Source organism: Festucalex cinctus, chromosome 6 (assembly GCF_051991245.1).
Source record: "Festucalex cinctus isolate MCC-2025b chromosome 6, RoL_Fcin_1.0, whole genome shotgun sequence".
NCBI lineage: Eukaryota > Metazoa > Chordata > Actinopteri > Syngnathiformes > Syngnathidae > Festucalex > Festucalex cinctus.
This window is the reverse complement of record NC_135416.1, coordinates 7,327,367-7,355,286: the sequence shown is the minus strand read 5'-3', so window position 1 is coordinate 7,355,286 and position 27,920 is coordinate 7,327,367. Positions and strand designations below refer to the sequence as shown.

The 27,920-nt window shown below is 39.1% G+C and overlaps 1 protein-coding gene across 2 annotated transcripts; it reads left to right on the top strand.

The window, feature by feature from the left end:
* The first annotated feature begins 60 nt into the window (after nucleotides 1-60).
* On the top strand, nucleotides 61-27,609 carry LOC144021025 (uncharacterized). 2 transcript variants are annotated; one of them, XR_013284030.1, is made up of 6 exons: nucleotides 61-188; nucleotides 7,798-7,857; nucleotides 7,974-8,119; nucleotides 19,675-19,811; nucleotides 19,879-19,942; nucleotides 20,142-20,225. XR_013284030.1 is itself a non-coding variant. In XM_077525006.1 (4 exons), exons 1-4 carry the CDS (start codon nucleotides 17,360-17,362, stop codon nucleotides 27,528-27,530), a joined length of 363 nt encoding a protein of 120 aa, XP_077381132.1. In that variant the 5' UTR covers nucleotides 17,357-17,359; the 3' UTR covers nucleotides 27,531-27,609. The 2 variants fall into 2 exon arrangements, 1 of the variants encoding a protein (XP_077381132.1); XM_077525006.1 differs by lacking the exons at nucleotides 61-188; nucleotides 7,798-7,857; nucleotides 7,974-8,119; nucleotides 20,142-20,225 and adding exons at nucleotides 17,357-17,481; nucleotides 27,491-27,609.
* Nucleotides 27,610-27,920: the final 311 nt, after the last annotated feature.

The following is a 27,920-nucleotide window of genomic DNA, read 5'->3' as shown; positions in this document are numbered from 1 at the left end:
GCACACTGGTTGGCAAATCACTTTTTGAGGTTTCTTTGGGCTTTAGAAAGTTGTTGATAATTCATTTTGTCATTTTCCTCGTCGTTTTAAGTTTGTGTCTTCGACGCCAGCCCTGGAAAAACCATCACAGCCGAGGAAACTCCACACGGACCCGTGGATATGTCGCCCGTGGCAACCCTTCGCATGTGGTCTGTACACACGCACACACACGGGAGGAGAATCCTTTGAGAATTTTGCTTGACATCTTTGTGTTTCTCTAAGTGTGTGTGACACGAGGCAGTCTAGTGATGATTGGTGCGTGTCAAAAAGTGAGAGTGGTGTACGCACAGTTTAAGCTTCTTAAAGAATAGATTTTTTATTTTATTTTTGTAGCTGTGAGTGATGTGAATGGCAGAGAGGATGCACGCTCGATGAATCACCAACATCATCTATCAGGCCTCAAAGCTTAATCACAACAGTCTCAGGCTTTACAATATTAGAGTGAGTATTGTACTTGCGCTTTATACGTCAGGAAAAAGAAGAAGAAAAAAAAAAACTTAACCTGGTTGATTTTAGGCCATAACTGAGCATACTGTTATAATGGTTCCACCGTATACCAAAAATCTCATTCTGCTTTATTGGAAGAAAGCAAGTGATGCATGTCTACTACTGGAATGAGTGGAAGGACACCATTTCAAAATAGCTTCATCACTTCATGTGAGATAAATTGTAAATGGTTTTTCGTGCATGCATTTTGGGATTTAATATGAAATGCAGTTCTTAACAGAAATTGCTTCTAAATAAGGTCAGCTGTGTCTCATTTTGTACAGCGAGTGGTCCAGTGTCTGAAGAGTAATATAATCTTTATCCTCTGCAAAGAACAACTAATATTACTGCCATACGGAGGAGCTGAGGTCGTCCTCTTTTTGATGATTTTAAAACATAATTTCTTAATTATAGGTTACTGTGACTCATTTTGCTATACTGGGGCACATATGGAATATAATGCAAGTTTAGTAAAATAGACTAGTGATTAGGGGTGTTTAAAAAAAATGGATTCGGCAATATATCGCGATATTATAGTGCACAATTATCGTATCGATTCAATATGCTCCAAACAATTACTCAATTATTAACATAGTTGTCAATTAATTTGATAACCGATGACTTGTCGATTAATCGATTAATTTTGACAGCTCGAGTGTGGTTTCTACTCTAGAACAACAAGATGAAGCATCATCCCTAGAACAAACAGCAATCAGTGAGTATTTATTAAGCCACGCCCCGAGCTCGTGCTCCTGCTCTGTGTGTGTGTGTTAATAGCGTAAATTAGCATACAAATGAGAGATGCTGTACGATAGAATCCACTCAGCTTCAATCTGTCCACCGGGACTCGATGATTACCTCTTCCTGCTCCTCCTCATCTCTCTTTTCTGTCTTTTTTTTTTTTTTTTTTTTGGGTCCCCTTGTAGTCTTGCTGTGCTTCTGCTGGACTCGCACCACCGTCGTCCATGTTTATCCTGTACTGTTTGTTTACCTGTGTACGCGCTGGCTTTAAACGCGCTTAATTGCTCTTGACTAATTTGCAAATAAGTGGGGAGCAGTTGGGGAAATGGCAGATACACACGCGTGTATTTCGAGCATCTTCCTCCGTCCTCTGTCTTCGCCTTCACCCTTTCGCCGAGGCGGTCCCCGGCCGGTTGAGGCCCGGCGGAGCACAGCGGGAGGTGTTAATGATGTGGGGGGCTCGTTGTGTCTGCTGGGAGTCGTGTGTTGCCCGCTCGCTGCCGTCTGTCACCGTGCACGCTGAAAAAACATCTTTATTCTTCACGTATGTGTGCGTACGTGTGCTTTTCCATTTTCCACCATCTCCTGCATATTTAAAAGCGTGAATCCCAAAAGTCAGGCCTCTTTATTTAAGCGTTCAAAGACATTTCCTGGTGTGGAAATTAGATTCAAAATATATATTAATAATAATTAGTAGTTAATTGTTTATTATGGGATAATTTTTAAGTTGTAAATCATGTGCGTGATTGGCAATTAAGCCTATATGAAATCCTTTTTTTTGGTTTCATTCTAGATTAATGCAAACATTTTTTGCTTGTTTTCTGATATTACATTCATACATTCATAAGTTTTCATTTTAGTTTCCAAAATAGATATTTAATGGTTTCCAGTGCTCCCATGTTTATTGCGAGGTTATGCTCTATATAATTTTATCATTTTATATACTGTATTTTATATACTCTATGCAGAATAGCAATACTATGACACTGTAGTATCTGTGATGTTGAATGCATGTGTGCCTTTAAAAGGCAGGCCAGGCTTGCTGAGTGAAGGGCAGTGAATGATAAGCTGGCTGTTAACTAGCTAAACGGTTAGCCACTCTGTGTGTTGAGCAAGATAGAAGATTAAGCAAAGTACTGAAAGGGATGTCAACTCCCCCTAAAATTCTTGACAATAACATGTTATATGTGACCTCTCTAGTCTAAACATGACATTCTGATTAATATTACATTTGTGGAATATGAGTTAAGAAGCAAAATCCAGCCGTTTTTATCCATTTCGGGGCGGCCATTTTGCCACTTGCTGTCGACTGAAGATGACATCACTGTTGCTCAGGTCCAAGGCAACCAATCACAGCTCAGCTTCAGAAAACAGGTGAGCTGTGATTGTTGCCTGGGCAACTGTCATCTTTCGTCGACAGCAAGTGGCAAAATGGCCGCCCCCTGAGATGGACAAAAATGGCTTCATAACTCATATTCCACAAATGTAATAATCAGAATGTCATGTTTAGACTAGTAAGGTCACATGTAACATTATTGTCAAGAAATGTTTAAGGCTGACTTCCACTTTAAGTCAGCCATCACAGATAAAGCAATTCTAGCATATTCTCAGAAACAATATTGTCTTGTGGCAGGAAGTGGGGTGGTGGTTCGCATCGACGTAACCGTGGATTTTCCTAATTCTGATCTTGCAAGGCTATCCCTCCTTATCAGTGTCTGATTCCCACATTTGCAGGGAGAAACTAGACAGAGAGGCTGGAGGCCGACACACACACACACACACACACAGCAGTGAGACAGGGGCCGTGAAATTACATAAAGCAAAAGGGATACAGATAGAAGGAGTGCAAGAGCAAACAGGCCTATCAAACGACCACAGAGCCAGATAACAAGATAAGGCCTAATCAATCAATTCTCGCACACAGAGAGATATTGCTAAGTGGCTCCTGAGTCGTGGCAGCAAATTAAATCTGCACACTCCTCCAACTGAGAGCGCGGCGAGGAAGTGGGAGTGGGCCGAGCGAAGGGGCAGGCGGGCGAGCGGGAGGGTCGGGCGGCGGATGGCGGTCGGGGGCGCTAATAGGCGCTAATTTCATCAGCGCGGCCCGTGATGAAGCTTTTACACGCTGCTCGGTGAGGCCAAACTAAAAGGCTCCAGCTCTGCTCATGTTCAATATAAGTGGGCTGTCATGAGTGGATTTGCAAGACGATAGCCAAGAATTTGATTACAGCCTTTAGCGTGCGCGCGCATGCTAGCGTGTTGTTTAAGGTAGTATGCTAGCTAATACTATTGACGAGCCTTATATGTGAAGGTGAATTGTTTGTTCCCATCAAAAGCAGTGCATGTACATACAAGGCGGCCATGTTAGCAGGGGTGACTGTCCTGTCAAAAGGTAACAGAAAGCATGTGTATTAGCTTATTATTATTATTATTATTATTATTATTATTATTATTACTTTAGCATTGCTGTTAGCACATAGCTCAAAAAGAGTATGTTATATCTACCTGTTTATATTTATGGATTTAAAAAATAAAATTTTTACTCAGGGGAAGGCAAACAAGGGAGGAACTTGGGGCAAAAATGCGGCAGCATGTCGGGAGGAAATACTAATGAATCGACACGGACAGAGGGGAGACAAGAGACTAAATACACACACGTACTAATTGACACAACGAGACACAGCTGGGCCAGGCACAAGTGGCAGAGTTTGCTGATTGGATGACATATTAGGAAGGGCAGGCCAAAACACAGGTGGACATATGCTGCATTCAAGGATGGTCGGAAGACTGATATATCCGAGTTGTTTTTTCCCAGTTCCAACCTAAAAGCGTTCGAGGCGAAAGTAAACAACCAAAATGGCGGATAGTGGTAAATTGTTTTTTTATTTTGGTCCTCAAAACTCATTTTGATATCCAGCAAACTTACCTTCTCGCAATTTAGCTTCAATTATTGTTTCTATCTTATTTCATAATCATTCCATACAGTTCAGTAGTTAACCGTGTAATTTCATGCAGGGAGATAGCGACATACTGTCACGAACCTTGTGTTTCGTGACGTTATGTTGAATATTTATGACTAGGGAAGCACACTCGGACAATAAAATAAAACACAGATCATGATCTGATGATTTTGATGAAACTTAAAGTAACATGTGGATAAAGACAAAACCTAAACTAAACCTGAACCGTAACAAAAGTAAAACAAAAACCTAACCAAAACCCAACCCAAACCATGACACAATTGGCTTGAACAGACAACCCCTTTCCTCCATTTAGTCCATTAAATCAAGGATCCACTGTACAGTATTTGCTATCTTTTTCTATGTAAGGGAGTGGCAGCCCATATTCCACCAGGGGGGGCGAAGTAGACTTGCAACTTGAAAGAAATTGCAGCTGCTGAATGTAATTGATGAAATAGCTTGTTACGTAGCATCAATAAGATGACTTTGCAGTTCTTTGAATTAGAATATTTCATCACCCCTCCTGCTCCTCCACCATCGCCACCACCTGCACTGCCACCCCTCCACCCCCACTTCCCCCAGTCACCACTGGTGCCCTCTCGTTCCTTTTTCCTCCCACCTTCTGCCCCAACCTTATACACACACGCGCACACACAGTTGGCATCAGTTTCCCTCTAATGACATCCTCCGAGTATAATTAGTCTGGCCAATTAACAGCAGTAACGATGCTTGCATTCATTATGTCAAATTACACAGTGCTGACAAAGTGTCAACTCAGCTCTACTCACCTGCTGAGTGTACCCGTGTGTGTGCGTGCATGTGCGCGTTGTTTGCCAACGTGATCAAACCCTCTTACGTCGTCTGCTGAGAGGTGAAGAACGTCCTACGCACTTTCTCAACACACACATGTGCATGCATTCAATTAGCGTGCATCCAGCAGAGATATTTTACTCGTGGCACCCCATGAAAGCCGTCGGGTAGCTTGCGTTTTTGCACGTCTCAATCGTGCTCATTGATTATGTGCCGCACCGGTTATTAATATTATATATTATGCCCAGTCAGAAGGGGCACACCCTCATTTGCATAACAGCGAAGCGGGGAAAAAGAGAGGCGGGGCTGGGAGGATATGTCTGGATTCGTCTTAATTAGCATCTCGGCCCACTGGTGGTAAATTAGACTGCTGGGAAAACACACATACTGTACAGTTAATGCAAAAAAAAAAAAGTGTTAATATTAGGGGTGTGAATTGCCTAGTACCTGACGATTCGATTCGTATCACGATTCACAGGTCACGATTCGATTCGATACCGATTAATCCCGATACGAATTTATAAGTCGATTGTTGCGATGTTTTTTCATTCAAATTTAGAAAATACTAATCAGTAAGCTTGTAGAGTGTAAGATTTATATGAAAATGTATTATTTATTTATCTGAAATTTCAGTCTTATAGAGGTTGTAATCTGTTTCATGTTTGAACAGCATTAAAATAAAATATTAAGGCTTAATGTTCCGTTCATATAACATTCGTCCATGCTCAAGGTGTGAATCCTAACCCGAAGTCAGACGTTTTGTTGAATATTTTTCCATTAAAAATGGAAGTTTAAAAATCGATTTACACACACACACAAAAAATGATGATAAGACGTTGAATCGGTAAGACTACCGAATGAACAATTCTGAGCTCTTAAAAAAAAAAAAAAAAAAAAAAAAAAAAAGATTTTTTTTTTATTGAATCGATTTTTTTTTATTGAATCGATTCGAGAATCGCGCGATGTAGTATCGCGATATATCGCCGAATCGATTTATTTTATTTTTTTTAACACCCCTAGTTAATATACTGTTAGGTTTACACACCAAAACATATAAGAATGACAACACAACGATGAGAAGACAAGACATTCGTTTTCACTCGCAGCGAGGAGAGCAGAGTTGCCAGGTACAAGCTGTCAAGGATGCTCTGGAAATTCTTTTTCGCCCTCTCTATTTATTGGGGATTATTCCCTGTCCGATTACAAAAAATGACGTTGCACCACTAAAGGGGTGGGGAAAGCACAATAGTGCAACGCTGCATTCTCTTAAAATAACATATCTGTCTGCTTGGATGTAAGTGTTTTGCAAATAAGCATGTGATTATCCATGAAAGTTCTCGTTTCCGCTTCTGCCCCAGATGGTGTGACTTATTTTAAACACAGCCAAACTGTCTGGTACAGTTCTAAAGAAAAAGCAGTTCACTTAAAGTTCATATGAGTGTAAAGCATTTTAGAAAATATATAATAACTTAGATACACTTTAAACGTAACATATACACAAGAAAAAATCTTTAGGTGTAGAAACTGCCCCTCCCCCCAACAGAATATTTACTTACTACCAAGAAACATCTATTAGAAGATGAAATGCTAACTAACTTAGCATTTGAGCTAAAGGTTAAACTTCAAACAGCTCATGGACACGTTATAGGACACCCTCATTCTCCTCCATTATTGTTGTTAGCGTTTCCCATCCTGTCCTGTTTTTCGCAGGTTCCCCGATGTAAATACACTTTTATCACACACCAACATGCACTGGAGCGGTCTCGTGATTGCTAATTAGCCAGACGAGCACGCAAAAGGCCTCTGACACACACGCACACAAATAATAATAGGCAGAGCTCTCTTGATAGGCAATTAACTTCCTCCAGACACCTCATCAGCCAGTGAACACACCTCCCCCGGCCCCCCTCACGTTCTTCGGACACACACACACACACACACACACACACACACACATACATGCGTATTTGCATATGCAGCGTTCGTTGCAGCATTTCGTATGCAGTGTGACTGGGAGAATCTGTTCCTGTCCTCTGGCATCGCTAAATTTTATACACACGCACACACTCATAAAAAAGGACCAGAGGGCGGATGAATCATCAGGAGCCCTGCTGAGTTAAGTAATCACACTCGGGCGTTTAATTACTGACGAGAACCTGATGATTATAATGATGATGATGATGATGATGCTCTTTAATTAACACGATGCTAATTGAAGAGAGCCAGCGAATCAGAGCGCTCACTTTGGATCATTTGAAACGGGAGACGAGGTTAACTCATTATTTTTATTATTATTATTATTGTGTGTCAGAGGGGTATTTATTTGGTTGTCTGAGGTCAAGCTAATTGGCTTGGAAATTATGTTTTGTATGTTTTTGTGGTGGTTTGGTAAAGGTCTGTTTGACGTGAATGCTTTCAAAACACATTTGAATGTGAAGTGAAGTCTGAGATGTTGTTCTGTTAAAACGACTGCTAAGTTAGCAAATGCTAACGTCTCTCAGGCTACAGATGTAATGCTAACTATAGTGAATAGATTAAAAATATAGACTATCACCGATAAGCTATTGGGATATTAGAGTATGTGTAGTAGACATTGTCATAGCAGGTACAAGTTTTTTTGTTTGTTTTTGTTTTGTTTTTTTGATAAGGTGATCTAATTCTACTAAATCTTCTCTTTAGCATGTTGGCTAACCATTAGCATCTCCTTCTGGTACATTAGGAGTCCATTTGTGTACACTATTAATGTTTGTATCTCTTACAGGTCCAAACGTGCAGAAATGTTGCTAACCCATGAGCAAGCAAGAACATTTTAGGTTTCAAGGTATGATATTTCTTCCTTTTTATTTATCTTAAATAAACACCTTATCTGATGTGCATTTGGCTACATTCGCTCTTTTACGTTGTTCTTTTTCTTCTTTCGCTTTCAAAATCACACAGCTGGGAGTTGATTGGACAAAGCTGGATGAAGTTGCTCTGTCACAACTACGGATGTGTTAGCATCTGGGCTAATATCTCTTCCTGATGTCATCACATTTAAAGTGTGCTAAAAATCTGTATTATCATCATCAATGAAGCTGTCAAAGGTGAGTGTGACATGTATTCTTCTCATTATTGCTATATATGTTTAATCACATATTTGGTCTACTCGCATGCACTGGACCTGTACTGTGATTAGCCATTAGCTCCTAAAGTCACTTAACAATTAAATTTTAACTGATTTGTTTTGTGTAATATAAAAATCCGTGAATAGGTGAATCTGCGGGTGCCAAACAAAGTATATGGGGGTCCACTGTATATTTAGTTTAGTTATTTAATGTTTTTTTTGTTTTTTTAATGAATGCTTGGTGTAAAAAGTTTCAGGAGCATTGTCACACAGTTGTTGTTTTTGTCCCAGTTGTCACTTTGTCTCCGTAAATACACATCGAAGAAGTTCGAAGCGTTTCTCAACCTGGCGCCTCAGGAAGAGCTGGCCTCTGTCAATCCTTTTGTTCAACACACGATTTGAATGTTTCACAAGCAAGAAGCGGCGGAATGCGTGATTCACCGTGAACGCACAAACACGGTCACGGATGCTAGCATGTAATTCTGCGTGAGCTGCTTGTACAAAAAGAGCACAACTTTGCATCTCTTCTGCAACTTTGCATTTCCCGCGTCCGAGCAGGGGCGGACGGCAGACGCTGACGGGGGGGGGTGCGGATTAGTGTTTTGGTATCGAGGATTACCGCGTGAACCAGCGATACGCAGCAAAGCGGAGCGTCATCAAACTGATTTAGCGCCTCGCTCCCGTTTAGAAGGATTAGCAGACAATGTTATTGTAATTAGAATTGTTCCAGGTGACGACGACGACAGTCGCGTTGTGTTATAAAGGGCCCTGTTTATTCTCAGCTCGCGTGTGCTTACCTCAGGTAAACGGCAGTTCGCGTCGAAAGCGGAAAAAAAAAAAAAAAAAAGACCAGATTAGCGGAAAACAACGTCGCCTTGTTTGGGAGATGCCGCATGGGACAAAGATGTAAAAGGGTGGTGGATAATTAAGGAAGAAGGATTGGGAACGGAGGGGATAAGACGGAGGCAAAGCTACCTTTGTTGGATCTGAAGAACCATGAATATGTATTATATCAGTTTATACACCGACTGCCATTGTTCCCGCTCAAATTATATATCCGTCACACGGAAGACAAAAGGATAAGAAAAATGACACAAACAACAACAAATAAGAGTGAGCCTCGCTTCTTTTGTGGCATTTCACGACTACTTTTTTTTTTTTTTTTTTTTTTTTTATCCTTTTCATAATAACAGCTTTTAGAGAGAAATTTAACATCTATTTGAATAATCTGATTATGCTACACGCTTGGCATTTGGAAAAAGGAGTTGAAGCTAATGTGAGAAGTAATTTAAGATTGTATTTTTTTTATTTTTTTTTCACACAATACAGATGATTAAGGCTTTTAGAGGGGACCCTCTTGTGTTGGACAATTCAGAATTTAACCAGCAAATTGTCGTTGTCGGGCGGAATTCTCACATTACACATTACATTTAGGAAATAAAAAAAATTCCATCTTGTTTGAGTTACCAAAACCTGCCTGGATCATACATCAACACAACCCGAAATCATCGCAAAAAAAAAAAAGAAGCTAATTTATTATACCATCATTGATTAAAATGGTAGCTGTGTCGCTAGGCACTAGCTGTCTATAGCAAACGACTTTAATAAAAATCTAGTCATGACAGTTGCAATCTATAATCTGACCTGATTTAGCCGTGCTGAAATAAATCTGCACACTTACCTTCAGTCTCCAATTATCTTATCCCTGTACATTTTTAACAAAATAGCGTCACTCAAATGTATCTAACCCAATTATTGTTTTAAAAATCATCCAGACTTTCAATCTTGAGGAGACGTAACGTTGCACAGCTCACGCAGCATGAGAGAAAAGGCGGAGCAAGAGCGGTAGTAGGATATTTTCAACAGTTTAAAATTGGTTCATGATGCGTTTCTTTGAAGTCAAGTAACTAATACTGCATTCGAGGATCGTCGGAAGTTGGAATTTTCCGACTTCTAACCAGGAAGTGTATAAAATGAGAGAGATTTCTTCATTCATAAATATTTGACATAACTTCACGTAACACAACGTACGTGACAGTATGGCGCTATCTCCCTTCCTGAAATGATACGGTGAACTATTGAACTGTATGGAATGCTTTTGAAATAAAACAAAAAACAATAAATGAAGCAAAATTGCAAGAAGTCAAGTTTGCTGGAGGTCAAAATGGGTGTTGAGGACCAAAATAACAAACCATTTATCACTATCCACCATTTTGGTTGTTTACTTTCGCCACAAACACTTTCAGCCAACGGGGATAAGTCCGACTTCCGACTTTCCTCGAATGCAGCATAAATATAGTGTAATTAAAGTAAACTACAATTCCCAAACGACTGTTCAACCTCTCTTCTTCTGTGCGACAGCACAATATTACCAAAATAAATTTTAAAAGGCGCATTGGAAGCTCATGCATGTTATTGACAGATGAAACCTGTTTTTTTGCCTTCATGATAGTTTTTGTTAGTTTTATAAACGTTAAATAGTAATAGTCGTTAAAATGTAGCACTCCTCTCTCACACACACATGCACACGCACACACGCATGTATATAGCTCATTGTATCACCTGGAGGGAAGAAAGGAACAAGAGGCTAATTAGTGATGATGAGAAGTTAATTTAGTCACACACCTTGGGTAATAGTCTCCATCTCCCTCTTTTCTCGCCTTCTTCCCTCACCTCAATGGGTTCACCCGCTCGGTAATTTTCATGTTTCCGCGAGGTGTCAACTGTTTTGTTTCTTTTCTGCATCTACGTGCGTGTTTCTTTTTAAAGCCGTTTTTCTTTCCATGGGGCGTGCAAACACATCGCGAGAATCCTCCGGAGATCTGCAGGGCTGCAAAGCAGGTGACATTGTCGAGTTGACTAAGTGGGAAATTACTTTATCCTCTGCTTTGACATTGCTGAATTCTGTGTGCGCGTGTGTGCGTGAGACGCAGAGCAGGTGAGACGGATCCTGAGCTAAATGTTTGCTAGCAGGTGAGCCTGTTGTTGACAGATGGTGTTTGTGTGAGAAGCTCCATCCCTGCAGAGTCCATGCGCTCTCTCGAGCACGCGCACGCACGCACGCACCAATAGCGTAAGGAACAGCCACAGCCTGTCACTAGTGGAGGAAACAAGACGACTGGGCTCAATATGAAAAACCTAAACAACACATTTATTTCTCAAATAATTAGCCCCACTCAAATTGGTACCAATTAACCACTAGATGTGTCATCCATCATCCATTTTTTTTCTTTTACTTGTGAGGAAAAAAAAAAAAAAAAAGACCCTTGAAAAAAAGAATTCCACTATTCAAAACAGTCACATACTGTACAATAACTTAAGCATTAGGAATGTTTACTAGCTTAAATGCGCTAACATAATTTGAAACTCCATCAACGGGCTAACACATAACGTTGATTGATTTGAAAACAAAAAGGTGATTGTTGAGTTGTTTGACTTTCGGACTACATTTCTGGTCAAATTCGAGGTCAGAATTTCCAATTGTTTGACTTTTGGAGTTTGGACCAAATTTCACTTATATAAGGTAATTCCGAGGTTGGGACTTTTGGTCATAATTTGAGGTTGACTTTTAGATCACATTTCTGAAGTTCTAGCTCATAGTTTCAAGTTGTTTGACCTTTACATTTTAAATTATTTATTTATTCATTTATTAATTATGTATTCAAGTTTGTTTGTTTTTAATTTTTTTTTTACTAAATTTAATGTATGTAGTAATTTCAATTTTTTTTGACATTTGGTTGACTTTGGGACCACATTTCTAATATTTTCTAATATTTTATGTTGGCATTTGGCTCTTTAACATTTGGACCATATTTATGGTTGAATTCCATGTCGGGGTGTAAAGTTGTTTGACTTATGGACCAAACATGGTAATATTATATGTCATAATTCCAAGTTTTTTATTTTTATTTTAATTTTTTTATTTTTGGTTATAACTGTGAGTTGTTTAACTTTTAGACAGGTTGTTTGAGTTTTGGACCGATTTTTTTTAAAACCCTATTCCATGGTAAAATTTTAAATGTATATATAAATATATATTTTTTTTAAATAAATTTCTGTTTGTATTGTATGTTGTAATTTCAAGTTATTATTATTATTATTATTTTTTTTAATTTATTTCATGTTTGACTTTGAGACCACATTTGTGGTGAAATTGTATTTGTATGTATGAAGTTGTATTCAAAGATGTTGGACTTTTGGACAAAACTGTTAATATTTTATTCTGGAATTCGAAGATGTTTAACTTTTGGACCATATTTCAGGTGAAATTCTATATCAGAATGCCCCATTGTTGTACACCATTTATCGCAAAATGTTTGTTTGACTTTTGGACCAAGTTCTGCTCATCACTTATGTTGTTATGTTGTTAGACTTTTGGTCAGAATAATCCATCCGTCCATCCATTCTCTGTATCGTCCTCTGTTGGGTCACGAGTGTGCTGGAGCCTATCCCAGCCCACTTTGGACTGGTTGCCAGCCAATCACAGTGCCAGAATTATGTTATTATATTATATTATTAGTTTCCATCAGAAATGAACTTGCATGGCGCTCGTAGGAACGATCCAGCATATAGGGAGGACGAGCCAGTGAGCGCTTCTCTAATTAGCCACTTAATTACATCTGGATGCTGATTTGCTCGCGGGGATGGATGTTGTTTGAGCGCGTGTGCGTAGACACACTCCAGAAAGCGTTTACTGAAATGGGTGAGCTAATTCTCGCCGTCCGAGGCCATTACGGTATTAATTTAATTTGGGTGAGCTGTCGCTAGCTCATTAACACATCTAATTAATTCATTGACATCGGAATTAAGCTGTTTCACTGAAAGTGACACCTCTCTCGCACACTCTCTCTTTCTCTCTCTCTTCTAACAGGCAGTTGGAGGAGTGAGAGGGAATGTGAATTACAGATCGGATAGAGTCGTATCGATGATGGAAAATGTGAACGCATTTGGCGCTCATAGTAAATATTGTTGTATTGACATGATGTGATAGGTGAAACCTTGTCGCGTCAATGTAATGAATGTGTGTGAGGAGTTAGCACACCTTAGCTAATGTCCCGTGCTGCGATTGCGGCTGCAGGTGAGGATTATCTGAATGTAACACTCAGTGGGACTCTTGTTAGAATGAAGGTAGTGGGGGGGTTCAGGGACAGTCCGCCCCTGCGGTAAATTTGATTACGACATGACGGGGAGAGGAGGTCCCGCCGCGAAGCAGGTGCCCCTCACAGCCGAGAGCGAGTTCACGTCTCCACTTCTCCACTTCCTGCTCGCCGTCTGTCCATCTGTGTCGTCCCTCTCGTGCTGCTTCATCCTTTTTGTCCTACTTGTTTGGACGCCAAACCTTTGCCAACTCGCAATGTGTGACTTTTGCTCACCTATGTTTCCTGCTTCTTCTTCTTTTTTTTTTTGCTTTTTTTTTTTTTTTTTTTTTTGCTCAGGAAAAGAACTTATTTGCGAAATAGCGGCCCAATGTTTATTGGTGCACGTTCGACACATTAGTATCCGTGACGGTGAATGTGTGCATGGTTTTAAAAGGCGGGTCTGGTCTGTGGAGTGGCGTGAACTTCGATGAGTGAAAATGTGGAGTGGGCTGGCTAATTTGTGGTTCCGTTTTGCAGCAATTAGCATTAGAATATAGCTAAGTTTCACATTATTCACAAAACTGTTGTTGTTGCAACATGACACTGGCTGATCTCTTATACTCTGCTGCCACCTGGTGGCATTTTTTTTGTAACAACTGCCATTGCTTTAAGCGACCTCTTCAGGTCAGAAGCTGCATCAAAGCATTCTTTCATGCTACTGCATAAAACAAAAAAAAAACAAAAAAACAGAAATACATTTTTGGGAGTGAAGGACAAAGTATTCAAATTATTAAAAAACATATTTATACGCTTTTGGTTTGAATGGGTTAATTTACCTTTTATTGTGCATATAGAACAGATATAAAATTTGCGATTAATCGTGAGTTAACTATTTAAATCATGCGATTAATTACGATTAAAATTTGAATAACCTGACACCCCTAGCGTAAACACATTTCAAGAGCACTAGCGACTGTGTCTACATTCCGCTCATCCTAACATAAGTATTATGTAAACTACATGAGTCGATAACTTAGAACAGAACATCCCCTCAGAGACTCAAATGTAAATTTTCCATCATAAGTCCCTTATAAAACTAAACAAAACCTCCTGACCTCAATTTTAGACCGATAGCCCTTCTCTATAAGAATTCTATCGAGTCTAAGAGCTTGTAGAGTTTCTTGTATTTTCCACATGTCAGCTTGTCAATTGGACAGTGACTCCCACAAGGAGGAGGAGGAGGAGGAGAAGAAGAGGAGCAAAAAAGACGAGACTCGTGGCCAGCTGCAGCAATTAAGCCTGGCTTCCTCTAGGGAACCATTAGAAAGGAAGAGAGGCCTTTAAAATTGCATATGGCTGCAATTAGGACAGAGGAGGTGATGAAATGATTTGGCTTCCATTTTGCTCCATGGATTTTTTTTGGAGGTACAAAACTGGACTAAAGTGAACTGAGCCATCAACACTTTTCTACTTCTCGGCTTCTCTCACTACTTTACTCCATTCCTGCGCTTCCTCCTGGCTTTGATTGCATCCCTTTTTCAACATTTTTTTGCCCTCTAGTTTGTCATTCCTTTTTCCATCTACATTGGTGCCTTGTGATATAAGTTTGATATTTTTTTCCCCCCGTGTCCTATTGAAATGAATGGAAATTCCATTAATCCTATCCAGCCTCCCGCTCAAAATAATTACAATTTTTGTGTTTGCGCACTCTATTAAATTGTATGTTATAAAAATGGAACGGTTAAAGGGACACTGTGGCTTGATTGGGGGTAATTACTCTAGTTGGGAAAAGCTGGAAAAAAACAAAACACTTCTATGTTGATTTGTTAAACTTCAATGGCAAAATATTTGATCGAATGGGTGCATCCATATTCGCCATTGATCACTGAAGTGTAGTGCTGTCACTATCGACTATTTTTAGAATTGATTAATCTATCCATTATTCAATCTATTAATCGACTAATCTGGTTCATTTTACTTTTGCATCAAAGTGTTTTACAGAAGCATTTTTCTCCCCTGATCACTGTTTATTAACCAGTGATTGGTGTTTATTTTGTTCTTCGTATTCACAATGTTCCCGGTTCGGCCATTGTCTTCCAAAGTAAAAACAGATGTTTCCAAATGTCTTATTCTGAATGAACACAGAAGATAATCGGTCTTCTTTCATGAAGGACGACAGAAATTACTGTTGATATTCTGAAATCAGAGGATTTGGACAATTAAAAAAAAAAAAAAAAGGCTCCAAACGATTACTGGATTGTTAAAATAGTTGTCGATTACTTTGATAATCGGTTTCTTGTCGATTAAGGGATTAATTTTGACAGTTCTAACTGAAGCGACATTACATTGTCATCTTCCTGGACCGCTCATTTCGAATGTCAAAAGGAAAGCTGCTAAATATTTTCTTGACCTCTGTTATCATTTAAGATCGTACTTTCTCTTTCTATCTCTTCCTCCTCCTCTGCTCTCCCGCTGCAGCGACAGACGGAGATGGTTTGAGCATCTGTGTCGTCAGCAGCGATGGATGTTCTAATAATATTTTCACAGATGTCATTTCAAAAGGTTCTCTATTTGTTTATTTTTGCTCTCTCCTCCCGAGAGATTGATTATTTTTTTTTAACCCCTTTCTTCATTGTAAAGGCAGTAATTGAAGATTCATTACCGACTTGAAAGCAACCACTTCATGTTTACATGGTGACAATCTAGTTAGAAAATGGACAATATTGAGCTAGTTAGGTGTGGCAGTGAACACAATTGACTTGATTCCTAGCCAGTCGAAATGGCTCCTCTCCTTCCCTTTAAATTCAGCGATAGAGAGACGCTTGGTTTACTTGGTAGAAGCATAACGGACCATAACAGATTCTCTGGAGTCCATGTATTAAAGGTGCATTCTATTAATTAATTTCTACAACAATTCAAAGGGTTAGATGGATGCTGTTGTCTTCCTTATGAATTTAAAACGATTGTATCCACCACGTATCAGTGGAGCGCAGAATCTAGCTGCCTGCGCCTGGATCAAATTCACCAAAATTGAGTTACACCACAACTTAGACCTGCTTTTACCCGATCTAAGGTCTGGTCTACTTTCAGTCACCAATTCGTCAAGCGTGGTGGGACTGTGTCAACGAAAATGCTCTGACAAATTGCTAAACACGGTACGCTTGCACGAAAATGAAGATGCGTCAGTTTACGCAACCCTCGAAGAAAAGCCGGCTTGAAACCAAATCTCCTTTCACACAGGCATTTAACTGAGTTTTTTTTTTTTTCCCCAGCTTGCTGAGGGGTTGAAATAGAACTGCATATTTGCTGGCTTCGCACTGCAGAGCAGGGAGCAGTTGTGAGCCGATATGAGCAAAAATATCAAAGTATTAAAATTACAGCTCTAAAATGTGCTTATTTGAAATATTTGGGGAAATAAAAACAGCATTTTTTTTCATGTAACACATTTTATTTATTTTTTAAACAAAATATAAGAAAATTGGTCCATTGAGGGGTTAGGGTTACGTGCCAAGTTTATAAGTAAATAAATGTTGATATTCTTCCTCTTCTTTAATTTTTCTGAGCAAGACACAGTGTCCAATCACTGGTGAGCTATTTTTGCATTAATTGACGGCAATTAACGACAATGCAAGCTGCAAAGGCAAACGTTAACTGTCTATTTATAGTTAATGAGCAATATCGATTCTGATGCCTGAGTATCGATACGTGTATTGTAATGAGGCCCGCAACGATATATTGTCGTATCGATTTTTTTGAGCACACCCCTACCACAAATAAAAAAAAAAACAAAAACAAAAAAAACGCTTTGTGACGTTGGCTTTCTATTGTGCTCCTGCTCTCATGTGCTTGTTTCCTCATTAAGCGTAATCCAATTAAAGCACTCGAGAGCAGCTTACTACACAAACACCACGGCGAGGACAGGTTGCGGCGGGCCCGACGGCCTCCTCCCCTCCTTCGCCGCTCCGCGCGCTGCCAGCGGCGTGCGGCGCTCAAACCACAACATGCCTCCGTAGCGGCCCGCCGGCCCGCACCCCCACGGCGCCGTCCCGTCGAGTGTTGGCCGGCGCGTCCCTCGGCGCACATATGTCCACTTACGCTGTGTTCTCTCTAATTAGCTGCTCTTGTCTGCAGACCCCGTTTGCATGTTTTTCCTCCTTCTTCGGAATCAGGCAGTGCAGAGGGCACGTGAATCCTCGCCGGGTACGCTAATAACAACGAGGCTCTTTTCACACCAAACAAGCAAGAAGCATGTCGAGGGCAAAATGTAGGTTACCTTGGAAACCACTGGCTGCATGTATGCAGGCAACTCTTTCCGTTAGTCCTGAGTCTTTTATTTAATCTACAAGAATCCCTCACTGCTTTGAATCCAGTCGCATTTGATTATTATGACGCTTTAGCCAAACGCGTCCTTATCTTTTCTTTCATTTCTGCCACACAGGGCGCGAGAGAGTTTGATGGTTAATTATCAGAGGCTGCTTCCTCTATGGAGGGAAGCTGATGACAGCTAATTAAAGATGAAGTGATGTATATGCGCTCTGTCCCTCGCTGAAAGCCCCCCCGCAACCCAACCCCCAATCCCCTCAACACCTCTGTGTCGCCTCCCACCTGCCAAATCACATGCTGCTGCTATTGGACAGTTCATGTCCACGATGAGATGGAGACAATGGCCACTTTGTTTACAAGCATTATTGATTGAAAAACATTGAAAAACTGCTGGTGGCAATCAAAATAGTCTATGTATATATATATATATATATTTTTTTTTAATTATATTATGTGTGATAAACACCTTATATATAGAAAATAAGCATGAATAAATATTCAAATATAGTATATACATTCTTAAATGTGAATTAATAAAATATGTCAAATTTAATCATTACAAATTAAATTAAACAAAATTTTAGGGATGCACGATAATGCTATTTTCAACCGATACCGAAAAACCAATAATTTAGAAGTGCCGATGTTAATAACCAGTAAGCCGATAATTGTTTTCAAAATTAACTTGAGTAGAAATATACTTTTGCGTCCCGCTAAAAGTCTAACAAATACATTGAAACATTGTATAAATTTTGCACAATGTTTCAATGTATGTAACGCACCATTTTTATTGATATGAGCCACAACCACAACAGATGGACCAACGTGGCATGTCTATATTTATTGCTGGATTTCTTTATTATCTGGTTTAATTAAAAAAAAAAAAAAAAAAAAAAAAAAGGGGCTGTCCGCTTTATTGGTTAATTTGACCCAATTCCTAGGTTGTTTTACACAAAATGGCGATATTTTTTTTTTTTTTTAATCCAAGTTATTGGATCTGATTCAACTTTCTGGGATTTTTATTTTTTAAATACAAAATTACCCAATTATTTATTTATTTATTTGTTGTTGGAAAAAAAAAAAAGTTTTTATACAAAATGCCATTTTTGAACCGTTTTCTCGGTTGTTTTATACAAAATTACCTTTTTTTTTTTTTTTTTTTTTTTTTTTTTTAAAAGTTTTTTATTTTATTTTTTAAATTTATTTTTATTTTTTGCAAAACAACCCAGAAGTTTGAGCCAAGTATACATCTCACCCAACATTCTGAGTTGTTTTATACAAAATGACCCAATTTTTTGACTCAAAGTTGGATCCGAATGGTCCAAGTTGTAGGATCTGACTCAACTTACTGGGGCGTTTTTATGCAAAATGACCTTTTTATTTATTTATTTAATGCTTTAAAAAAAACAAAAAAAACAACAATTGAACAATTTGAACAATTGTCTGGGTTGTTATATACAAAATTACGTTTTTATTTTTGCAAAACAACCCAGAAGGTTGAGTCAATTTGAGCCAAGTAGACAATCTGACTCAACTTTCTGGGTTGTTTTATACAAAATTACCCAATTTTTGAGTCAAATTGACCCAAGTTGAGGATCGGTCCATTTTTGACCCATAGTTGGGTTATTTTTTACTCAACTGTTTTTCAAATGAAGCTTCTGTTTTGACAGATGTTGAAGTAGCTTCACAAAAACCCCAAACCGTCATCTTTCCTCGTATGTTTTTGCACTGATTCCAAACCCCAATGACAGGCCGGTGACATCACAAAAGATATTTTATGAAGGAAAACGCGGAAGTTTAATGCTCGTGAGTCGCACCAGAGAATCGGGACGTATAACTCACGTGTTTGCGGGACGAGCTGCCGTCAGATTTATTACCGGCGCTCTAGTTGGCCACCGCTTAAATACGTTCACGTGAAGTTTGCTGTTGATGGAGTACGAGGATTTTTAAGACGAAAGGAGGGAGGGCAGCAAAGGGTCAAAGGTAAAAACCATGTGATTAACAATCCTGGATGACGTTTTTGTTTCATACGCTGCTGCACGCATCATCACTCTGTTCTTCGTCCTCCGACCACACTCAGCCGTGAGGATGGCGATGTCTTTATGAGGCCTCACTTTTTGGCACTCTCTCGTAGGTCAGACACACAAATGAGGTTTAAGAAGCCCCGTGCCAAGAAAGGAGATGAAGTGAAGGGAATCGCAGGGGAGGAGGCAACAAAGTCAAAAGGAGGTGACGTCAATCGCCACCGCACCAAGACCCCGCCTCTTAAAGGTACATAGTTTAGTTAACACTTTGTGTATGTTCAAATAACTTTACAATGTGTTTAAAATTTGTACAGTGCAGGGGAGGAAATCGTCATTGCCTTCAAGTGACCCATCACAGCGTCCGAGTGGAAGATGGAGGTAACGAATATGAGTTGCGCTGCTAAGTCCGAAACCGGAAGTGTCACCATTCAGTTTCACAATAAGAGTGCTACAGGAAGTGATGTTCTAAATGTCGCTAGCTTAACTGCGCTAATTTAATTTGCTTTGTTTATTAATGTGAGTGCCTTAACTAACGTTAATACATTTACTTATTGGCCTATTTTCTGTCTTTCTTTAGGAAACCACACATCCATACAGACACAAACAACTTAAACCAAAAGCTGCAAACAATGAACATATGTATGAAGAGTGAAGAAATACTGTTAGTGCATTTTTTTTTCATCATTTTAGATAGGATATCTTCTATTAAAATAAAACTGTCTATTTCTACCCTTTTCTATAAATGGTAAACAGTATACAGTGCAGTTTATGGTGTAAAATAGTAAAAAATAAAAATAAAAAAATTAAAAAAACTTGGAAAAAGTTTTTTTTTAGACTTGGAACGGATTAAAATTATTTACATTAATTATAATGGGAAAAATTGTTTCGGATTTCGAACAATTCACTTTTGGAACAGCTGGACACGGATTAGGTTCAAAAACCGAGGTTTGACTGTGTGTATATATATATCCATCCATCCATCCATTTTCTTGACCGCTTATTCCTCACAAGGGTCGCGGGGGCTGCTGGCGCCTATCTCAGCTGGCTCTGGGCAGTAGGCGGGGGACACCCTGGACTGGTTGCCAACCAATCGCAGGGCACACAGAGACGAACAACCATCCACACTCACACGCACACCTAGGGACAATTCGCAGCGCCCAATTAACCTGCCATGCATGTCTTTGGAATGTGGGAGGAGACCGGAGTACCCGGAGAAGACCCACGCGGGCACGGGGAGAACATGCAAACTCCACCCAGGAAGGTCCGAGCCTGGACTCGAACCGGAGACCGCAGAACTGGGAAGCGGACGTGCTAACCACTCGACTACCGTGCCGCCTGTATATATATATATATTTTTTTTTAATATATATGCACACAGGGTCAGACAAAAAGATCTGACACATTTGTAGGTTTAATAAGACATAAAGTAAAGAAACAAAAAAAGTGTTTTTATTTTTGAAAAGTACATATAATGCCGTTCTGTTTCATTAGGTTTTGAAAATTGAATCAGTCAAATGGGATCCATGATTGTCTCCACAGTGTCGAAGGCGTTCACGAAAGTTTCAATGCGGATCCATTTGCTCTGAAGCTGGTAACCATAACAAGATCGTGATACGAGCTGGTGCGAGATCATGTCTACCAAGTTTGAAGCGCAAATGGAACGCTCGTTGTGTTGCAGTTACAGATTCGATTCCACAATGAAAGTTGCGATGTTCACCAGTCCAATTCATGGCATCAGCTGAAAAAGAAACAAAAAATAATGGCACTATATGAAAAAAATGGCATTATTCATACTTTTTTTGTTTCTTTACTTTATTTGTCTTTTACTAAACCTACAAATGTGTCACATCATTTTTGCCTGACCCTGCATAAAACGTGGCATATTAGGTTCACATGGTAACGCTGAAGATGCTGAAATTTGATTGGACAAAAAAAAGAACATCCAAAATGGCCATATTAAGGTTTACAAGGCAACATTTGTTAAAATTTAATTTGACAAAAACGGTTCACATCCTGCTTGCATTTGCAGTCTGGTTTTGCACCAGAAGGGGGCACCTCACGTGCACACACACACACAACACACACACACATGGACACGCACACACACTCTCTCTATGGCCCACTGATGTCCAGCTGCTCCTGTCAACACTCCACTACGGCGTGTAATTCACCCTCACACACAACAGCAGCTGAGGCTAGAGCGTAACCCCGCCCACTGCACACACACCCACTACACACACACACGCACGCACACAATCGGTGTCAGAAAGGGAAAGCGGACCGCCGGAGACAGACAAAGAGATGGGAATTATGGGAGGTGGGCTGTTTAAGTGGCCTAATCAAAGCGACCTCCTCTCAAAGCTGGTTTGTGTGTACAGTGTGTGGGGGTGGGGGGGCGTGGGAGGGTGTATTGGTGGGAGGAGTGGCATGGACAGACTGAGTCCAAGTTCCCCTGCAATTATCAACTTACCCCCCCCCTCAGAGACCCAAGCTGCTGCGCCCATCAAGGACTCATTCAGGCCTTAACAAAGCGACACCACGCCTACACACGCACACACGAACACGCACACACATAAGGGCAGAGGTTTGATTCATGAAGCTAATTGGAAAACAATTTCGGAGGCAATTATTGAGTTTGGTGATCTTCCCTCCTTTGAAGGCCGACTTGCTCTCGCGGAGGCGCTTCCAATCAACCATCTGTTCTCACACATCCACTTTCAATGGGAGCATTTGTATTTACGTGGCGACAACGCTTCATTTGTTGGTACATGACATCCGCGTCCATTGAAAAGCATGGATTTACAGATTTTGCAAAATGAGATTAAAAGTTTTATTTAGATCCCAAATATGAAGAAACATTTTCGCCAAAATATTATAGATTTTTTTATTATTATTATTATTGAAAAAAGACTGTTTATAAAAACCGAACATTGTTTTCAGTTTAGCAACTCTCAAAGAAAAACTTTTATTTTTCTAAATTAGAAAATCTGGACTAGTACAAGTATATATTTTCATATTTTTGCATATACATATATTAAAAAAAATAATAATAATACATTACAGTTCATATGTGAAAATATGTGATTTCCTTTGGGCAATGTTCATCCCACAAAATGGTATACAAAATTTAAAAGTCACAAAATTTGGATTTTCAGTGGTAACTGACATTTGTTGAATTGCGTAATACATTTCAAATTAACACTGAAAATTTTCGCTCTAATTATATTTTAGTTCATAACAATTTAAACAATTTTTTTTTTTTTTTTACCCAAGTACTTTTTTCCAGTGTCTGCAAAATATTTGTCCCGTTTTCTGTTGACATGATATTTTAAATTTCCCACCTTACAAACTAAAACCAGCCACCCTGGACTGATCCGCTATTTGAGTCAGTTTGAACCAACTTTTTGTTTTCCTTAAAATAACCCCCACAAAATTAGTTTATTTTGTATAAACAACCCAAAAATTTGATCATTTTGTACCAAACTACAAAAAAATAATTGCTGCAAGTTGGGTCAAATTAATGCAAATAGTGGATCGGTCCATTTTTGACCCAAATTGTTTTTTTTGTTTTTTTTTTTAACCCAAGTACTTTTACAGTGTAATCACAAAACAAATTTGGGATGGCTTGAAAATTTGGAAATGTATCTTTTTTTGGGAGAGCCTTCTTGTAATATTGACTGCAATATACGCCTTAAAAAAGATCATTTTCATACACTGAAATCCATACAAATTAGGGTTGCTCGGCCATGATCCCTGTGGAGTGCCATCCTACTTGGAGTTGTTCTCTCATTCTATCGAGCCCATATGAAGACAATTATGCACGCAGTTGCTCAGACAGGCCAGCAGCAGGGGAAACTTTTTGTTTTTGCTGGCTTGTGTCGAAAGAGGTCATGACTTTTTGTGGTGGAACAAGCTGTTTTAATAGGCTCTTAGCAGCACTCAGGCCTTCTCCCTTTCTCCCTTTATACTGACAACTGTGTGTGTACATGCCCCGAGGCCGTCGTCTCACCTACGGCGAGCCGAGCCGAACGTGGGCCGTGCACGCGGACGATAAACGTATTTGCGGCGCTGTTTGCTCTCTAAGCTCTCTGTAATAAGGTTGCCCACGGTGCATTCGCGATAAGGCATTAGGCCGTTGACCTTTGACCCCCTTAAAAAGGGACAAGCACGCGCCGGCAGGCCGGCGGGCGGCGAGAGGCCGCGTTTGAGGGCTTGATGAATATAAATGCAAATGGTCATCATGCAGTGTGAATGTGTGGCCAGATGTCGCTTTATTGTGCAGCTGGACGCATTTGAAGCTCTGTTTCAACAGATAACTCTTAATTGGGAGCTCATTTCAAGTCACTTTATGTCGATTTGCTTTTGAAAAATAAGTGGAAGCAGCAGTCAAACACACACACATATATATGTATTTATATATTTTTATATATATTTTTTATTTTTTTATATATTAAAAAAAAAGCAGTCAATCACTTTTAGTGGAAAAGTCTTTGCACGCTTCTTTGATAGCTGATGATTTGCATATTTGTTCATACAATTTTTGAATCATCAATATATTTTGAAATGTCATTAAAAACCCAATACAAAATGCTGTTTCTATATAATTATTTGAAAAAGTGCGCCCTCTTGTATCATGAGTGACTGATAAACTGTGATTAATCACCGTTCAAAAATCACATTTTTTTTTTTTTTATAAAATTGAAAAAAATGTACAAAAATACTCATAAAAATCATATAATCATAAATGAGCATTTAAAATTGTTTTAAAATTATACAAAAATACTCATATAAAAAAATCATACACAATAAAATGGGCATCAGCTTAAAAAAAAAAACATATCGGTCACCACGAGTTTTATTAGGTACTGTTTTTTTTTTTTTTGTTTTTTTTTTTTTTTTTAAAGCTGATGCCCATTGTATTGTGTATGATTTTTTTTATATGAGCATTTTTGTCTAATTTGAAAACTATTTTAAATGTTCATTTATGATTATATGATTTTTTTTTTTTACAAATGTTTTTGTACAATTTTTATTATTTAAGAAAAAATTGGATTTTTGAGTATTTTAGTATGAATTTTTAATAATAATAATAATTTTAAAAAAATGAGGAGATCATCCGACATAATGGAGAGCTTTAATGCGGATGTGAGAAATTCACATATTCACAGTCACATTCTGAGAGGTCAGAAATTAAACAAGCATTCATTTACAAAACTAATGCAAGTAAGATAATTACATTTTAAGAAATAATGTAATTTAGTTTTTTTTTCTATTTTATTTTGTTAAAAAAAAAAGTACATGAGAAAATTCGTGGTGACTGTTTTTTTTTTTTTTTTAACAAAATAAAATGGAAAAAAAACTAAATTGCATTATCTCTTAAAATCTCAATGTAATTATCTTACTTGTATTAGTTTTATAAATGAATGTGTGTTTAATTTCTGACCTCTGAGAATTTGACTGAAAATGTGAATTTCTCACAACCGCATTAAAGCCCTCCATTATGTCGCATGATCTCTTCTCTCTCTCTTTTATTATTATTATTATTATTATTATTATTATTATTATTATTTTATTTTATTTTTTTTAGGATGGGTGGCCCTAATAAATTTGTTAACCACTATATATTGGGTGAAGACTGAAGAAATTCACTGCCCTCGCTACCACTCCATTAGGCTGTAAGTGGAGGCGCAAGAGTGCGTGTGTGTTCGAGTGTGCGCGTGTGTGAGCTGTACTGGGGTCAGATTGGGAAATATAGAAGCTTCCAGGCACTCAGCACGTAATTGAAAATCTATTTGGCTCAACGTGTGGAGAGCGGACCAAAGAGTAGAGAACAAATGAAGGAGGGAAAGACAGAGGCGAGGAGGAGGAGGAGGAGGAGGGTAGTTTGGTGTGGGGGCAGCGTAGGAGACAAAAAAAGATAATGTTATAAGAGGAGGAGGATGAAGACTGCACATGATGTTATTGTAGAAGGTGAAGATGAGGGAGGACAGAGGCGTCGCTGTCGCCCTAAAAGCGAAGACGACAGCTGAAAAAGTCTTCAGGTTTCTGTCCTACAAATGACCCCCCACTTGCCTGCACCCCCCCCCAAACTCTCCATCACTCACTTGCGTGTCTTCTTCTGTTATTGCTTCCTCTAAACTGTTGCTACTATGGTGGAACCTCCGAGAACACTATCCTTTCCGGAACGCTGGCCAAACTCGTGTCTGTTTTTTCCCCATAGGAAATATTGGAAATATAAATAACCAGTTACAGGGTCAAGCTGTTGCCATCATAAAACCCAACTACACAGGAAATGTGTGAAGTAATATTTTAACATTCTTAACGGTTACACTATTAGGAAGCGAAATGAGGCACTGTCAATATTACACGGTGCATACGTAGTGATTTTTAACAGCTTTACAGATTGATTGATTTAAAACACGACATGCGCTGCTGTTCTTACTGATTTAATAGTGTATTGTGGTGTACTTGATGATCAACATAGTACAGCACAAACATACTTGTTGAAGCATTAGTACTACTAGCTAGCTAGTAGTAGTAGAAGAAATACAAGAAGCTAGGCTAACTGTTAGCTTGTCCGCTAACTACATTGTGATTTAGCTAGCTACTAGTAGTATGAGTCGTGTTGTAGTAGAAGAAGTAGAAGAAGCTAGGCTAAGTTGCTAACTGTTAGCTTCTGGTAACTACTTTGTGATTGAGCTAGCTACTAGCCTGAGTAGAATAGTCTTGGTAGTTGTAGAAGATAAAATAGAAGAAGCTAGGCTGTTAGCAAAATGTTAAATTACTGTAACCTTCGTATCCACCCGTTGCCATTCATACAATGCCAATAATACAACATAGACAGTAGAAAGCCTGTTTTGCCATTTTGTAATGCAGGTACTTAGCTTTGTGTTGAATTAAACTGGTCCATATTTTGTTACTGAGTAAGTCACTTTGTACGAAAATAGAGACATACCGATTGTTATTTCACAGTGGTACCTCAATTTAAGATAGTTTTTGAGTTTTTTGTTTTGTTTTGCTTTGACTTGAGAGCAAAAATGTGAGTGCTTAAATTGTGGGGAAAAACTGCAGTATCTCGATTTTCTGCAGTATGTGATAGTGATGGTCGTAGAATTAAAGTGTGTGCGCGCCCGAGGCGTCTTCATCTCATCACCGTGGCTGTGTTGCACTCACACTCATCCAATAGGTTGCAGTGCACACTCCAATAATGGCTTCGTCCACATTGAACACACTTAGACTTTAATGCAAGTCGCCAATCCATTTGGCTTGGCTTAGCACTGCGTGTAAAGTCTTGGTCTTTACTCACTAATGAATTTAAATGTGGGTGGATCTACTCACAAGGGAAGGTCAAGGGTCATGTGAGAGATGTTGTTGAAGCAGTAGAGTTTGTTTAGAGGAGCCAGAAGATGAAAAAAACACATTGCGTACTTTGAAACTCCTCCCTGACCATACAGTGGAGCGCAACATCCATCGTAAAACCGACATTTAACTCCGCAGGCAATGTTTTCAGCAAAAGTTGAATGTTGAATTACGTCATGTCACACACATCATTTTATAAATTCACGGGGTCCTCTGTTTATGATGGTTCCAAAACACATTTTGAGGTTACTAACAATGCGCATGAACTAGTTAATAGGGCTCCCTCTAGTGGTACATGAAAGAATCACTGCTTCAGCACAGTGCAGTTGTATTTAACTGAACTTTCAATGTCATTCATATGATGTCAACTTTAGTGATATTTGTACCCCAAAAAAGTAATAACTTTAGTGATATTTGTACCCCAAAAAAGTAATCTAATGAGTGTAGCTTATTGTGAGAAATGTCTGTGATTGATTATGTAGACACGTTGACTCTCAGCGAGCCCGCGTGTGTGTTTTACAACTAATCCATGAAGGATCCTCTTCCTCGGCTTCCTTTTCCTCCCAGGATGTCCGGGTCACATCAAAGGGAGAGCGGCGACCTTTGAACCGGCGACCCCCAGTTTAGCAGCTTTTACGAGGCACGATGGCGAGAATCCATAAGCTACAGCAACAACAAAAACACAGGGACCTTCTGGACAGGTGAAGCCAAGTCATTAGGCATAAATGATTATTGTTGCATTGATTGATGATGACATACCCACTGAGTCGTTCCCATGAAAAAATTTCAAGTCCAAGGTTGACTGGTGACCTGTTGAAACTTTCTAATTTGGGGTCTTAATGATAGCGAGCCAACAGGGGCAAATTCTTCTGTTCAAAAGGATTTGTTTTTCTTGGCACATTATGTTAACAACATAATTATTTGATATCTCCAAATGGTGATGAGATCACATCCTTGTTTTCACAGCTAATGACAAAAAGTCATGTCCCCTCTAATG